Below are 17,436 nucleotides of genomic sequence, written 5' to 3'. Positions count from 1 at the left end.
GCTACACTAGTGAGGTGAATGGATTTTCTCGGCAAAGTTCAAGTGCTCATGAACAAATGTAGACAGATTTGTGGATAATATTTAAGAGAAATAGGCCTTTTGTGTGCTGGATGTTTGAGATCAGCTCATGAAAATGGTAGTTGAAAAGTGTGGCTTTTTATATTTTTGTTCAGTGTATGAAATGTTGCCTCGAAATGTGAAATATTTTTTGTCTTTGTTTGAATCGAATTAATTGATCTTTTTTACCGGTTTGTCACCTGAATTGATGTGTTGAGTGATATTCCCATTCATGTAATGTATTTTAGAATATATGTATCGTACAGTTTACAATTTTCTTTTTTACACGGAACTTTCTTAAACAGGCCAAAGTTTCCGGGAAACATTTAAGCGACCCAACTTCCGGTCCACATGCTATCCCGAGGCTCCTCCGACGTACTAGATTTATCCAACTTTTAGTTGACAAAAATCCATATTTGTTTTGCTAACATGAAGCTTCTTACGCATAACATGCTGACTTCTCATGTCAAGGGCGTCACCAACGGATACCCGCTGCTCATCAAGGTAAAAAAAAACAAAAAACAAAACAAAACAACGTGAACCGAAAGCGGAGCTAACTGCGTTAGACGCCACTTGTTTAACGGACGGATTCTGAGCTTTGCGATAGTCGCCTCTCAGTTACGAGGTTCTGGATTCGAATCGCTGCTCCGACCTCCCTTTCCCACATTCCAAGACATGCATCTCCACTTCATTCACTAATCTAAATTGCTCTTTGAGTGAACGTTCATGCTGCTATAGGTTGCAGCTTAACTATGACCCGAACTATGACCGAGGACAAGTGCTATTAAAAGGAAAACAAACAAACAAACAAACGGAATAATGGGTTTCATTTAATTTGGAGGCGTCATCAGATGACGACTTGTTGCATTTGGAGAACCACAGGTGGAGGTATATTGAAGCGTCAGGGATTGGTTTTTGACATATTCTTGTGGTAGACTTGGTCGACTTTATTCCCCCGCTCTATTGCACATATTGTATGTAACCAAACAATCTCACTTTTCTTTACCAAAGTCTACTAGGTTGATGTTAACACAATAGGAAATGCCATAGACAGGCTAGCAGTATTGCAATACTGTTGTAATAAACCTTTCAAAAACATACAGTATATTGGAACACAAATGGTAGTTATACATGCAGAGCATACATTGCTTATCAGCATGTATTTATCCTCTGCAAAAAAAAAAAGACTAATATTCCAGCAGTGTGCAACAGTTTTATACATGGGTAATTTAGATAAACCTTCTGCCATCTCGTGCAACAGCATTTAATTATTCTGACAGCAGCACAGGTGTCGGGGATCACAACCCACGTATATATGTACGTTTATAAGCCATTAAAATGTCACTTTTTCATAATGTCCCCTTTGCTCCATGTACAGCACTTTGTATGCAGCGATGGCTGTTTGAAAGTGCTCTATAAATACTGTTGACTTGACTTGACTTTAAGTGCTCATCATTTCCATTGGCAGGCGACGGAGGTGAAGGTGAACGAGGTAGACTTTAATGCTCAATTCGTCAGCCGCATGATCCCCAAGCTGGAGTGGAGCGCTCTCCTCCAAGCTGCGGATGAGGTGAAGACTAGTCAGAAATTGGGCACAGAGTATGAAAACATTACACATAATTTGGGCTAATGTTTGCTTCCGTAGTTGGGTCAGCGACAAGACTTGCCCAGTGAACTGGTGGCTGACTTTGAGAACAATGAGGAGTTCCTCAAGAAGGTGCACCGAGTTCTCTTGGAGGTGTGTACTCTCTTGTCTATTGTCTATGATTGCTTCAAAACCCTTTATTTTTTTATGGCGTAAAATAGAAGCGCTTAATTGTATATTGATTTGTATTATTTCTCACCATAATAGATGTGGCAAAGTGAAGCAGTGTGTGAAAATGGCTTTTTTTCTACACTTTAAAAGCCAGATGCTATTGGATTTAGACTGAACAATTGTGCAGTGTTGCTCATTCGTTCTTTGACCACCCTTAAATTTTGTTTCCCTAATTAAATTGTGATGCGCGCACCATGGCCACAAAGGCGCATTGTACTACAAGTACTGTATACAGACACAAATGAAGAGTTTCACGACTCACTCAGTCTTTTATTTGGGGGATGCACACTAATACTTAAAATAATTAGTAAACATAGATGCAAAAATCTAAATAAGCACCGAATCAATTTATATACGTTTCTAACGTTTGTATGAGTGTTAACAGTTGCAGACGTTTGTAACATTGTTACTGTGATAATTTAGTATGGAAATATACTGTTTATGGGAGTAAATGTTTGTAATTACTTGTCCCAAAAATACATATATTGTGTCTGTTTCCCAAATATGTTAGTGTGAATGCCAGGCATTTGCTGTTTACATTTAATTTGTTGCTGTTTGAAGTTCAGTCAACTGGCTTGCTTGGTTTATTGGCAGATCGGCCACATCCAACATGGCGGCCACACTGACGTATCGCATCAACTTCCATGTCCTTTCCTATTATTGCTGTTGAATTCTTATTGATGTGTGGCGACCTCTACTGGTGACTGTGCGAGTCACACGTGTGTTTCCACAGGTGGAGGTGATGGAAGGCTCTTTGCAGTGTCCTGAGTCGGGGCGACAGTTCCCCATATCCAAAGGGATCCCCAACATGCTGCTCAATGAAGACGAGTTGTAGACACCGAAAAAGGAGGTTGGACTGTGGATTGAATTTACGCCAAGAGATGATCGGATAATTCATTTTTACTTTTTGCCAGCAAAATGGCCCCTAAATGGAGATTGAAACACATGTTTTATCTGTATTTATTTTTGTACCCTTTTTTTCCTCTTTTCAATAAACCCTGCTAAGATTCCATTGACAGCCAGAAGTGGAGTTAGGTTTTTGTGGCCAATGAGGATTTACTTTATTATAGCTGTGGGTGAATGTTGACATGCACGCGTGTGCATTTCTAACAGACAGTGAGTGAATGTCTGTGCGTGTTTGTGTATGTGCGTAAGCTAGTAATGTAGGTGTGTGTGTCAGAGATTTACTTGAGGAAAATTAAGACAGTTACTGTGAGTGGGTGACAGAGTGTGAATGTAGGTATCAAGGAGTGACTTGACAGAATGTGAATGAGTGAATGACTCTATTCGTGTGGGTGTGCCTGTGAGAATAAATGTGTGTGGCCGGCCGGGTGTATGTTAGTGAGTAATTTTGAGTGTTACTTGAGGGCATTGAGTTTGTGAGAGAGTGTTTCAGTGGCAAAGTGTGAGTGCCTGTGAATCTGAGTTTGAGTGAGTGAGTGTGACTGTGAATGAATGTAAGAGCGAGTTTGAATGTATGGCCGATTGTGAGCCTGTGTAAGAGTTCATGTGTAACGATGTCAGTGAGTAAGTGAAGGTGATATGATGCATATGATTATGACTGAAATTCCTCTACAGAGTTTGTATGTGACAAAAGTGTGTGAGTGTGACTGCAAGAGTGAATGTACGTGAGTCCCAAAATGAGTAAATGCCTGTGAATTTGAGAGCTCATGTGTGACTGAATAAATGTGACAGTATTTCACAGTGTGACCTCGTGCAGAGTGCCCTAGAGACTTTGTGTGTGACCAAGTGAGTGCATGTGTGCTCGTGAGTGAGTGTGAACTGAGAGTTCAACTGAGTGTGTGTTACGCAGTGCGTTCACATCTGTGTCTTTGTGAAAGTGTGTGTGAAAGAGTTTATGTGAATGGCGTAAGGCATGAGTGTGCATCTGTGTGACCTTGAGAGAGTGGATGGATAAGTATGAGAGTGTAAGTGACTGTGACTATGTAAGAGTCCATGTGAGTGTGACAACGTATGTAAAAATGAGTGATTTTATGTGAGGGTATGTGTGCGCATGTGAAAGTGAATGCGACGAAGTTGAGAGTACGTGATAGTGTGTGTAAATGAGTGAGCATGTGGTGTACTGTGTGTGTGATTGTAGAGAGCACAGAGGTCCAGATGACGTGGCAGCGGCCTGTCTATATTTGGCTCGGCGGGGGAAAAAAATGCAGCAGACAGGCTGGAAGTTGTTTTTCACCATTCTCCCCTTTTTTTTCCTTTTTCATTTTTAAGCAAAAGCAGGACACCATACCTAAACATCCCACGCCACCCCACCTGCTTTGGTTTCTTTTGAGCACATCTACTATGCCAAGTTGTCTCCAACTTTAGCGAGGCAAGTCGAAACAGACGCGGGAAATGCCATTCGTTTAAAAAAACAACAAACAAAAAACAAAAAGGAAAGTGGGAGTGGGTGCGTGTGCCGCGACTCAAACCCCGGAGGCAGGCCGTGTCCTACCTTTCTTTCCTTCTACTTAAAGCAATTACAGGCCTGTGCCCACAACTATAATGACAGTATGATGCGATGGCAGCAGAGTACCAATAAAAGCCACCCATGACAGATTAACAGTGCTGTGCAAGTTCTGAACTGTAATTAACGAGATGGCTGGAAGATAAAGTGGCCTCCTGAGTGATGTCAAATGCAAAGATACGTTTTGAGCTGCTGCTTTGAAGCGGCTGCAATCAACTAATGCTGTTTAATTCTACAGTTTTTATTTAGTTCCGCATTTTTGGGGGGGGGGGATTATTATGTAGTCATAATATAGTCTGGACCATTGACCAGCCAAGTGCTGTCAATGCACACAATCCTACGGAGCCACGAATGTGACATGGAAGGAGAAAAAGAAACCTTTGCGTTCCCTCGCCCAAAAAAAACAAACAAAAAAACAAACAAAAAAACAGTTTTCTCACAAAGATTTGCATTCCCTCGCAACTTTTTGTTTTTTGCAAGTGGAACGTATTTATTTTTACATTTTATTTTATTTCTTTATTGATTTGTACCGCATTACTTACAATGTATATCATCCACCCATCTTTAATTTTTAAAGAAACACATTGAAGTTCTTTGTTACTGTCATGTAGTCAACTGTGGAAAAATCCGGTGTACATTGTAGTATTTTGTGTAGGACAACTGCACTAATATTAGCTGCTAATTGTTCTGCTGGTTGGCATGGATATCCCTTTCATCAGTTTTAATTTTAATTAAACAATATATATGTTATGTCTTCCTTTGAACTAATTGTCAACTATACCAATTATTTAAAATATTTTTTAAACATTTGATTAAAACTTGGCTTTAATGATGCTATCACATCCGCATGCTAACCTGGTGGCTAGCTTCTTTTTCCGCTTTTCAGAAAAGTTGAGGATTGTGTTATTTGTACAATTTTGCATGGCACAAATGTGAAAGGCCTCTCTATTAATCTTATTTTTGTAGAATTACGTGTATGTGTTTGTTGTTTTCATGATTACAATATGACTGAAAAAGCTAAGCTAAGCCATCTGTTTTGCCCTCTTATATACTTGCGAATGAAACTCACTGCTAACTGTCAACTTCGGTCTCCATTTACCGGCCACTTGAGGATTGTTGTTATTTTTAGAATAAACTCAATGTATTCCTAACTGTGTGTGTGTTTGTGCGCCCACTTTAGTGAGAGTGAAATGGCTCTTATCCACAAGTCACACTCCCTTCCCCTTTCGGTAGCAGCCCGCCTCCCAACTTCCCACACACACCGGCCGCTACACCCAGGCCAGCCCCGCCTCCCGCTCTTACTCGTCGGCTGCGTGGCTCAGTCGGCTCGGCTCGTGATGGAGCTCCATCCCGCAGCAGGTCTGCACGCACACCAGCGGACCCCGCTTGATCTGCCCTAAAAGCGGCCCCTCCGCCACAAGGACTTCTTTCATTCATCTTTCAACTTCTGCTTTTTTTTCTTACTCTCCATGTTTGTTCGAGGGGGCACTACTACCATTGGTTTTACGACATAAAACAGCAAGTTTCCCTGGTTGTTTAGCGACGTTTTCTGTAGCGAGGATAATAAGAGCTTTTGTGATAGTTCTTAAAGGGGGGAGTAATAAGAGCCTTTTGGAGAGTAACAAGATTTTCTTGGAGCGTAATACGAGCTTTTTGGGTCGTTAAACACACCGCTGGTAGGTTCATCGAGTTAGCTATGTGGCCCCTTTGGCCCCACCGACGTGCTTGTCTGAGGTGAGGGGACATAACGACGTGAGCTGCCAGGTGAGGTGATTTTATCATGGGCTGAGTTCTTTTTATTCCCCGAAGGCTGGGCACTGGAGGACTGCACACATTTTTTTGGATTAATTACTTTATATTATCTCAATTGTGAGTGATCGATTGATCATTTTCAGGGAGTTCGTGCAAGCCTAGATTAACTTGTTCCAGGCAAGTTGTAAATGTTCTTTTTTTTTCCTGTGTGTTGTTTTTTTTAAACACTGGAGTTGAGTCATAAGTCGTTCAACAGCTATTACTTTTTTTCAATGACAGCTGTAACTTTTTTTGCGGTTTCATGATTAAGTAAACGTGTGTAATTGTCGCTTTGTGATTTGTTGTTGAGTCTAGCCTCCTTTTTAATGTGCTTTTTGGGAGAAGTATTTGTTTATCGTGGTGGCTTTAACTGTGACGCACGCGTTCACGACCAGGGTTTAGTATTGCCTTTTCGTTGCAGTCTCCCTTCCCTTTTGGAGTTTTTTTTCACCCCACAGTCTCACTGCCCCCTCGGCCGTTCAGGGACTCTCTCTCCCCCAGCCTCTCTTCGGACAATGTGGCTGTCTCGTTTGGCTCTGCTGCTCCTTCTCCGGCTGTCCGTGGCACTGGTCAAGGGCATCAACACTTGCGCCTTCATCAATTTGGACGAGCAGAAGTCGCGGCGCATCGAGGCAGTGCGCGGGCAGATTCTCAGCAAGCTGCGCATCCAGAGCCCGCCGGAAGACGACGACGAGGCGGCGGCGGGGGCGGCGGCGGCGGCGGCCGGCGGCGGCGGCGCGGTCCCCGCGGAGGTCATGTTGCTGTACAACAGCACTCGGGAGCTGCTGAAGGAGAGAGCGCGTCTCGCCGACTCGACGTGCGAGCGGGAAAGCAGCGAGGAGGACTACTACGCAAAAGAAGTGCAGAGGATTGACATGCTGCCCCAGCGCACCCAAACTAGTGAGTAAATTTGATCAAATCATGAATTATTGTTCTCTTTCTATGCAATCGACTTATAGTGACAGATCGAACAGTTATAAATGCTCTTCCGCGCAAACGGTCCACTTCACCTGCGTATCCACTTCAGTGTGTCCAAATCCAGAAAACAGGTGATCCGTGACGTTCACAATGTGAGCCTGTGGGAACTTTGACATCAATTTCAGCCTACAGCAGGGGCTGGTGCTGCATAAAATGGTAGCCTCAATGTATGGTTGAAAACGGGTGGTTATTCCTTTTAATTCTTTTTAACTAATGACTCAGTAAGCTGCAGTAATATTACTTTTTTTAAGGTAAAAAATATATACAGTTGACCACTGCTATTCGTGGGGAATGGGGATGGAATGCAACCGAATGTTAAAAACATCCGGATAATTGACACACTTTCATAATTGCCATGAAGGAAAAGAAAGTAGAAAAAAATATGTGAATGAGGGTATATGTGTTGGGGGGGGGGGGGGGAATTAAAAAAATATATATTTATTTTGCAAAGGCCGAACTGTGATTATGTGAAGGTCCATTGTATGCTGGTCATTATTATTAATATTGTCTGTCTATATGTTTTGCTGCACCCTATGTGCTCAAATATAATTGTGTTCAAGGATCATAACTATGGCAATATCAATTCTAATTTCATTAGCTCGTCTAAGGCGTTTTGCACTGCACGTATGCATTAAGACAGCTTTCATAATTTATGTGTTTTGGTGAAACACATAACATGTAATCCCCAACAATAAACAGGGATCACCAACCTTTTTGAAACTGAGACCTACTTCTTGGGTATTGACTAATGCAAAGGGCTGCCACATTGATACACACTTATAAAATAGCACATTTGCTGTAATTCCTTTTGTGATAAATTGTATGAAGATACTAGTCGTGTTAATTATGTCTGAATTATCAACACTTGAGCAGGAAAGAGATAAATATCAATATGCAACACTTTATTTCGATAAAGCTCTGTTAGTGTTTACATTTTCAAATGACACCTTCTGCAACATTGTTGGAAATTGCAATATCTCATTATCGGTAGGCTACTTGTGTGGTATCTGTGGGCTACCCGGTGCCCCCCAGCATCATATTGCTGACACCCACTGTATGTCTTCAACTAGCTAAATCATTAGTTTTCTGGCCACTTGTTGCTGGGCAGAATTCGTGCAGCACAATTCTACAGCATAGGCCCTGCCCATTAGGCTGGATTGCACGAAGAGGAAGTCACCCAAACGCCTCAAGTGTTATGAGGCCATTTTAAACCTAATTTCCGAAATGGACTTGGACAATAGCGGAAAAACTTTGATTTGGTGAATGACCCTTGCACTCAACTTGCCGCAACAAAAAATTGTGAGCCCTGGCATTTTTAATCCATCAGTAACAATTTTAAGAGCCACCTTGAGGAAACAGGTGCTGGGAAAGGAGAGACTGAATAAAAACGTTGACACGACAATAAGGGGTGATTTTCAGTCAAAGTCTGTGCACGCCATAATTAAAAAATTGGATCAACTTTTCCTCTCTTTCTTCTTTCCAGTTCAGCGTGTTTGCATTTCTTGAGTTTTGATTAGCTGCAACAATTTGTACTTTGGCATTGTGACATCGAACCCTGCATGATTGTCCCCCCCCCCCCCGACCCCCCCCCCTCTGTCTGTACTGCAAACCTGAATGTGGTTATACCGTTATACCGTAAAGGGGACTTATTATACATATACAAATGAAATCCGTTCCCAAAATTAAGTGTCTGAATAACATTTCTGTGGCAAGCTTTTGTCAAAATACCCCAAGGTTCGGGTCCTCACCCTGTGTCCTTAAGCGGTGGGTTCATGCCAGCATTCGTTACCACAGCGACACACTAGCGAGTGGATATTTATTGAGCCCCGAGACTGAAAAAGCAACTGCCAACTGCATAAGTGCATGCAAGTCTCCATAATGACAGCATCGGCACTTGACCACCAAGCTGCTGAGTCAAACTCATCAATTAGTGCAGTGGTAGCAAATATTTGGACGCAAGCAATTCAATGGAAAGGAGTTGTCTTCATAAGATACTGAAGCTAATCTTTACAGCTAGTTAACTCATTCACTCCCAAAGACGTTTTTAAACGTCTTTTCAGACTTGGTCCAGAATTGGCTGGTACTAAATGAGTTAATCTAGACAGTGAACCCTCATTTATCACAGGGGTTACGTTCCAAAAAGAACCCGCGATAGGCGAAATCTGTGAAGTAGTCAGCGTAACTGCTCCGAAAGTTTTTTTTTCTTAGTTTAGAAAGACTTGACGAGTCGACCATTGTTCAGCAGCTTTTATTGTCCACACATGACAAAAATATACAATTACACAATGTACATAATACCCACACTGATCGCCACAAAATAAAACACACATTTAGTCTCGGCGACATCCCGTTTCACCTTCTAAACAGGAATTTAGGAGTAATTAGAAGAAATCGAAGCTCTTGTCGTCTACACCTTACGCTTTCCTCAAACTGTCGTAACTCCTGAAATCGACATTAACCACTTCTTGCCACTCAATGCAACCCTCAAATATAACAGCAGGGAGCACAATAACCTAAATAAATGTGTAGTCTTTAGCAAATAACATACATTGTGGATTTACCATCATGTAGGTACATTATGTTAACATGACCTTGAACTTAGAATCACGACAGTTATAGTCACCTTTATTTTTTTAATAAATATTACACAATACAATGCTGTAGTATAGAATGAAACCAAAGATCAAAACCTGCTTTTGTTGCAAACGTAAACCTGGCAAGCTGTACAGAGACGAGGTGCAGAGACTTTTGACATTGGTCGACAGATTGTTAGCCTATCAAGATGCAGACCACAACGCACTATTTAAAAAAATAAATAAAAAATTGCACTATAAAATCTGTGAAACAGCGAAGCTGTGAACCGCGTTATAGTGATGGTTCACTGTATACTATTGTAGTCAGAGTGAGTTTCCCTTTTAACCAGATACATATATTCTTTATCTTTGCCAAAAACATCTGATATTACTGTTTGTTTGTTTGTTTGTTTTTTAATGGCATTTCCATTCATTTCAGTGGGTGAAAAACCACATCATATCCCATTGGATATCTCCAGGATATTCCACGACCCAACTAGATTTAAATGCAATCGTAGTAACCAAAACGAACAGATGTTAAAACCAAATCTCCCAGGGATATGGCCGACAGATAAGATATACATCTAACAATGTATAATTAAGCAACATATCATTTCATTCTATATATGGCGAAGATAAAAGCAGACCAAAAAAAAAAAACATTCCTAACATCGAACTGAAGGGGCATTTGTGCGAATTATATTTAAACTGTATTTGTGCCCTACCCTTGATTTAGGCACATGTGTGGCATCAAGGTTGAAAAGTCACTGACTGTGCGTCTGCTTTCTCCAGACATCACGTCACCAGTGGACGTGCGACTGAAATGTTATGAAATGCCAGGCTATGAATGAAAGAAACACGCACACTGGCATCGGAGGAATATTCTGGTTATGTAATCGCGGCACTGCGTCCAGTGTGACAATGGCCGAAGCTGCGTAAGGCGTTGACTTACTTTCCAAACCTCTCATTTTGATTTCCATCACCACTCATTTCGGACTGTCCAGTGACTTGAACAACAGCTGAAACGCTCTGCATGAGCGAGCAAGAAGGCGCATAGCATTGTAATTGTGTCATTTTATTCTCCCCCCCCTACAGACGCGGTGCAGCCGTTGCCACTGGACCCGCATTACAGGAGCGTCCTGTTTGATGTGAGCAGTGTGGACCTGACGAACAGCACGCTGGTCAAGGCTGAGTTCAGGATCTTCCGAGCCCCCAACCCGCAGGCCCGGGCCTCCGAGCAGAGAGTGGAGATCTATCAGGTTAGGACGATCCTCTGTCTTGTGTTTGTAAGAGCCAAACAGACCTTTTTAATGCGCTTTATTTTTATTTTTTTTAAAGGGGACCCACATGTGTCGTAAAAGAAATAGACTACATTTATACTGTGTCATTTTGTCTAAAAGTAGATGCAAATATGTCAACAATCAACTATGTGAAATACGTTAACGAGCTGCGGGCAAATATTTCACACCTCTCGCAGAATTCTCAGGGAAGCGAGTCACCTTTATTTGAATGCCTCCTAATTTTTTATTTTTTTTTTAAGTTTATGGGCATAGAAGTTTAGCATGTGTTATTTTAGTCTATTTGAGTAAACGAGGTTCCTTTGCCACAGTGGAAACGAGCACTCAAAAGGAACGCAGACCTGTGCCAAGTGATAACACTTTACCTGGAGAGTCCAGGAGCTGCAACCCACATTTTATGCTTTCTTCCTAACCCTTTCCACCGAGGCTTGTGGAAATGCATTTTTGCACACTCCTGCACATTTCATAAACTCAACGATTCATAGAAAATAATAGAATGAAACTGTTACAGGATTATATATTTTTTCTGATCGCTTAAGCACATTTTTCTTCTGACTATTGGCTACCTTGACAAAACTCTTCAAACAAATAAGAAAACCATTCACCAAAATAACAAAAAATGTAAAAATTGTATTTTTGGATCAAACAATTAACCCAGGGTGGCCCGGTGGTTGACTATTTAGGGTGGAGGTGTAGGGTGCAGGGTTTGATCCCGGCTCCGGCCTTCCTGTGTGGAGTTTGCATGTTCTCCCAGTGCCTGCACGGGTTTTCTCCGGGTGCTCCGGTTTCCTCCCACATTCCAAAAACATGCATGGCAGGCTGATTGAACACTCCAAATTGTTCCTCGGTGTGAGTGTGAGTGTGAGCGCGGATGGTTATTCGACTCTGTGTGCCCTGCAATTGGCTGGCAACCAGTTCAGGGTGTACCCCGCCTATTGCCCGAAGACAGTTGGGATGGGCTCCAGCACCCCCCGTGACTCTTGTGAGGATACAGGTGATCAGAAAATGGATGGATGGATGGATGATAACTTCACATTAGTTCATGATAAATATGATCTGTGAAGTGAAGAAATCAACGACTCTGTAATGTGGTGTGACCACGTCACTAAATGTTATTGGCTTGAAGACTAATTTTTTTGTGAGGCTGTTGGGGTGTGTCCACGATGACTGTATGAAATGGGTGACCTGTTTTGTGTGTATACTACATGGACCATAAAAGTGCATGGCAGGCTGACTGGACACTCAAAATTGTTCCCAGGTGTGAGTGCGAGCGCGAATGCTTGTTCGTCTCTGTGTGCCCTGCAATTGTCTGGCGACCAGTTCAGGGTGTCCCCCGCCTACTGCCCGAAGACAGCTGGGATAGGCTCCAGCATGCCCGCAACCCTTGTGCAGATAAGCTGATTAGAAAATGGATGGATGGATGTATTCAAATCGGTCACTACGAGGAGCAAAATGTCAATGTCGATGTGTGTGTGTTGCATCAGCTTCTGAAGCCAGATGAGGAGAGCACGTCCACGCAGCGCTACATCGACTCTCGCACCGTTCAGCCGCGGGCGAGGGGTGCCTGGATCTCCGTGGATGTCACCGAAACCGTCAAAGACTGGGTGTCGGAGCCAGGTCGGCGTCATTTCTACTCTCACGTAGGAACACTCACATAGTGTTCTTCTCACGTGTGGCCTTTCCTTCTCTCACCGGTGGCAGAAAACAATCTGGGCTTGAAACTGGGTGTCCATTGTCCATGCTGTACCTTCGTCCCCGCCACCAACAATATTGTGCCCAACAAGAGCGAGGAACTGGAGGCTCTCTTTGCAGGTTGGCTGCCGTTTTATCCACAAAAATCTGCCTCCATGAACATAATGAGGTTTTGATTGACACGCTGGTGTTAATGTCGTAATGTATTATGGTTGATAGCGGCGCAATAGTGGTTAGCACTTCTGCCTCACAGTTTTGAGGTTTGGGATTTGACTCTTGAATTCCAGCCTTACTGTGGGGAATTTGAATGCTTTGCCAGGGTTTGCATGGGTTTTCTTCCTCCTTCATTATGAAAACACGCAGGCTCGGTTTATTGACGAAAATAAATGGATTACGGTTATAGTTGGCGGCCCGGTACTCCAGTGGTTAGCACGTCGACTTCACAGTGCAGAGGTACCGGGTTCAATTCCAGCTCCGGCCTCCCTTAGTGGGGTTTGCATGTTCTCCCCAGGCCTGCGTGGATTTTCTACGGGTACTCCGGTTTCCTCCCACGTTCCAAAAACATGCATGACAGGCTGATTGAACACTCCATATTGTCCCTCGGTGTGAGTGTGGGCGTGGATGGTTGTTCATCTCTGTGTGCCAGCTGTCAATATGATGCTGTACTCTTGCGCACCACCGCAAACTCCAGCCACAATAATAAATAGGTCGGTCAATGAACACCTCTCTGACAGCGTCAATCCAAACTTATAAATGGAAAAAGCTGTCGTCCTGTTTTGTGTGCATGGACCATAAAAGTTGTTCAAGAAAACATTCACGTTCCGAAAATCAGTTAAGTGCTAGTACAACAAGAAATGTGCCAGTCACCAAATGATTACATGATTCAGGGTCACACCACCCTGCTAAATAAAGGCCTCACTGTTCTCCCACACACACTGCCGATACTATTGAGCAACTCACGACCAGGCCCCAAATGGCCGCCCTCTACTCCCAATTTACACTCGCCTCAATGTCCCCCCCCCCCCCCCCCTTTACGTCAATAAAAAAATATCAATGTTTGATTCTGCAGTAAGACAACCAAGGGTCTTGTTTTGACCCAACTCCCCCTAACGGCTACAAACGCACGAATAAACATTTGAAATTGGCCGCGACGTGTCGTAGCATGCTAACACCTGCTAATTAGCCAAATGACGAGATGACGAGGGTGTTGTCAGTCTCGCACGGACTCATGAAGTGAAATATTTGACACGTTTAAGAGACCTGCCTCGACGTGTTTGAAGACATTCATTACGGGCGGTTGCGGAACGTAGTGAGCTCAACTTGAGAAATGATTCTCTTTAACACCGGGACTATTTTAGGAGAGGCCATTTTATTTGTGATCCGTCATGGTCAAATCTGTTGCATAATTCCAGGTCAAATAAATAGAAGTATTTCGACAATCACTGTAATAAAATGGCCACCATTCTGAAGAGGGAAATACCGCGCCGAGTGGTTCGCCCACAGTCGGATTTTGGGAAACGGCAGCTGAAAAGATTTTGGGGCTGCAATTCATGATTATTTCAATCATTGATTAATCTGTCGATGATATTTTTGATGGACCGTATAAAAAGAATTCAAAATAATTTCCAGCCCTTTATTAATATGAGGACATTTCAAATCGACTTTGCAGAAAACGTCAACTCATCATTCAAATATTGGTTTGGTCTTAAAAAATGTGAATTGTTGTTTTCCGAAGTAAAAAGCAGATGTTTGCAAAAGCCATTTTGATTTAAAAAAAAAACAAGGTAATCCGTTTGCTTTCTTTTCTGCAGAGATGCTGAAATTCTGAGGATTTTTTTTCAAAACGATTACTCAATTATCATCAAAATACTTGTTGATTAATTCGATCATCGATTAGTTGTTGATTAACTGATGCACCTCTAAAAAGATTGACTTGGTTGGCTAATTGCAGCTCCCCCCTTGAAGCTCCTCTTGAGATCACAAGAAATATGGGTTTGAAATTCATCAGCCGTCTCATTAAAAATTCGTCCAAAATTTTGAAATGTGTGAAGAAGCCAGAGGGCCCAGAAAAATAACCTCACACAAACACGTCAGCCAAGATTTGAACCCAGAAACTCAGCAATGGGAGGTCAAAGCGTGTTGCCCATCATCTCGATTGTTTTAGTTCAAAATTATGAAGTGACAAAGCGGCACTCAACGTGGGTTGTCTTTTTTTGGAGTAGGCGTGGACGACGAGCAGCTGCGCCAGCTCAAGAAGCAGAGCCAGGTGAAAGGTCAGGCGGATTTCAGCAGCAAGACGCCTCACCTCATCCTCACCCTGCTGCCCAGCGACCGAGTGGACAACCCGACCAAGAGGAACCGCAAGAAGAGGGCGGCGGCCACAGACGCTGCCACCTGCTCGCGGTATGACTGCACTCGAAGTACACATACGCTGCAAGGTTATTTTAGGGAAAGAAAACGAACGAAATCAGGAAAAGTAAAATTGGAAAGATAATTTTTGTTGATGAAATCAAATCTAAATGAATATGCTTTTCACAAAACAAACACAACATGCAACTACATTTTACATTGACAAACCTAACTCAAAATAATTGGAGCTAAAATTCCTCGAAAATGTCATCTTTGTTAATTAATGTAATGCATGAGCTTTTCTCTCTCTCTCTCTCTGTACAAGTACACTCAATACATCATATCAAAATGGAGTAAGAAGTGACTTTTGGGACAATTGTGTGTAAGGACTAAGAATGGTGTCCCAGTGTTTAGACTACTCCGTGTTTGATTTAGTCTAGTTGACACTCTCTGGCAGCCTCGCGTTGTCATTACCATTTTCTTTTGTCATTTTCCCATGACCCAACTTTTCTGTGTGTGCGTGTGTTAGTGGTTCCGAGTCGGGCTGCTGCCTACGCTCGCTCTACATTGACTTCCGGCGCGACCTCAACTGGAAGTGGATCCATGAACCCAAAGGTTACAAGGCCAACTTCTGCGCCGGCAACTGTCCTTACCTCTGGAGCGCCAACAACCACTACAACATGGTGAGCTTCTGCAGTTTATGTTTAGTAACACCGGTCACGCTGGTTTCAAGTAAAGGCAACACATTAGATGACAGTTTGATGTGAGCACCAAATAAACACTGCTTGGTGTGTGTGTGTGTGTGTGTGTGTGTTAGTTAGCGTGTGTCAAATGGACAGACTTAGGTGACGTGCGCTTACGCAATGAACTCCACATGCAGCTGCTGGTTTACCTCAGCCTTGTACAGTAAATGTCCTGTCACCCCATATGGCCTCCATAAACATAAAGAAACAGAACAACACGCCGTGTGGTTCGCAGGGCAGCACACGCAGCTAAAACAACGTGGCACTGGGAACTCTAATACAAAGTATACATCCACCGGACTCTATATACAACTAGCAAATATTAATACTAACTAAGCGCGTGGGGGAGAAAAATGTTGAAATATTGCCCTTGTTTGTGTGTGTGTATCAGATCCTGCCACTGTACAACAAGCTGAACCCTGAAGCGTCGGCGTCGCCCTGCTGCGTCCCCCAGGACTTGGAGCCCCTCACCATCATGTACTTCATCGGGCGCAGCCCCCGTGTGGAGCAGCTCTCCAACATGGTGGTCAAGTCCTGCAAGTGTCGCTAGAAACCAACACCCCCCTGACCCCTCCCCATTCCGAACTCTCCGTTTGAGATTGTAAATAAGTTCACATCCATACAGTGCATATGGAAAGTATTCACAGCACTTCACTTAGTCCACGTTTTATGTTATACTTTATTTCACCCCCCCCCCCCCCCCCACTCCCACCCCCCTTCAAACCTATAAGTGAAGCAGTGAATATTTTCCGGATGCAAGCTGTAATAAACTTTGACAGTTCTTCCACATACGTCTCTTAGCAAAGGATTGTTTTATGTCCACTGTTCCTTGTGACTGTTTGTACTGTAGCTAGACAAGAGAAAGAAAAAGAAAGAGAGGAGCCGTGTCCATGCGAGCGGGCCGAGGGCCTGCCAGCTCGCTGCGGTCCGGGCCTCAAATGTGCCATGGCGTAAACAGGATGCGAACGCTTTTTCACAAAAAGGCATCCATTTAAAACGCCTTCTTCTGCTCCTCCTCTGTTGCTGCTTCTGGGATTTGTGGCGGGAGGAGAGAGCGAGAGATGCCCTTTTGAGAGCCAGACGTGGGACGGACGACAGGGCGGAATTTGTCTGGAAGGTGGCGGTTTGCAGCCCCGGCGCACTTCCGAGCGTTTTTGGGGTCTGGCAGCCTAATGACGCTGACGTGCTTCTTTTCTATTCTTCTGCATTCATTATCTTACTGATGGTTATGCTGTCTCTCTCTGTTGCCTTGTGGTTGACCTTCTCGATGTCTCACACATACACACACACAAAGTATTCTGTACTTGTTGACCACACTTGAAATTGTGCAAATAAAAAAATATATTTCCGGGGTTGACTTTTAAATATAGACTCTGGTATGCCAGTGGTTTCGTTTTTGTGAGGTCATGCGTGATTGTGTTGCGATGGCTGCTATTCCGCTGTCCAGTCATGGAAGTATCAAGACAGTCAACAGTGGTCAAGAGCGTTTTGTAAGTTATGCAACTGGAAAAATGCTTTTTTTGACTCGGCATTAAATAGACACATCCGCTTTGTGAAACCACAAGTCTAAAAATGTCTCCTCAAAAATTACATAAGAAATATTTCTGTGTGTGATTTAAAGCATGCTCAATAGTACTCACTTCTGAATATATCTTAAGCCTCATTAAATGTT

At 43.1% G+C, this 17,436-nt stretch overlaps 2 protein-coding genes across 3 annotated transcripts; both read left to right on the top strand.

Moving 5' to 3' along the window:
- The first annotated feature begins 393 nt into the window (after nt 1–393).
- trmt112 (tRNA methyltransferase activator subunit 11-2) lies at nt 394–6,420 on the top strand. Of its 2 annotated transcripts, XM_086100782.1 has the most exons (5): nt 394–561; nt 1,526–1,627; nt 1,703–1,795; nt 2,607–2,723; nt 5,521–6,420. In XM_086100782.1, exons 1-4 carry the CDS (start codon nt 487–489, stop codon nt 2,706–2,708), a joined length of 372 nt encoding a protein of 123 aa, XP_085956908.1. In that variant the 5' UTR covers nt 394–486; the 3' UTR covers nt 2,709–2,723; nt 5,521–6,420. The 2 variants fall into 2 exon arrangements, with proteins under 2 accessions (XP_085956908.1, XP_085956900.1); XM_086100774.1 differs by lacking the exon at nt 5,521–6,420 and having other exon boundaries at nt 2,607–2,898.
- Nucleotides 6,421–6,450: 30 nt separating this feature from the next.
- On the top strand, nt 6,451–17,148 carry tgfb5 (transforming growth factor, beta 5). Its single transcript, XM_086100692.1, has 7 exons — nt 6,451–7,031; nt 10,778–10,941; nt 12,465–12,597; nt 12,682–12,792; nt 14,895–15,075; nt 15,551–15,704; nt 16,156–17,148. The coding sequence occupies exons 1-7, from the start codon at nt 6,458–6,460 to the stop codon at nt 16,312–16,314; spliced, it is 1,476 nt and encodes a 491-aa protein (XP_085956818.1). The 5' UTR covers nt 6,451–6,457; the 3' UTR covers nt 16,315–17,148.
- The last annotated feature ends 288 nt before the right edge of the window (nt 17,149–17,436 follow it).

The sequence above is a fragment of the Hippocampus guttulatus genome, chromosome 2 (genome assembly GCF_054856545.1).
Source record: "Hippocampus guttulatus isolate MCC_2025c chromosome 2, RoL_Hgut_1.0, whole genome shotgun sequence".
NCBI classification, from domain to species: Eukaryota; Metazoa; Chordata; class Actinopteri; order Syngnathiformes; family Syngnathidae; genus Hippocampus; species Hippocampus guttulatus.
Note: the sequence above shows the minus strand (reverse complement) of the source record. Positions and strands in the feature narration are given on the sequence as shown.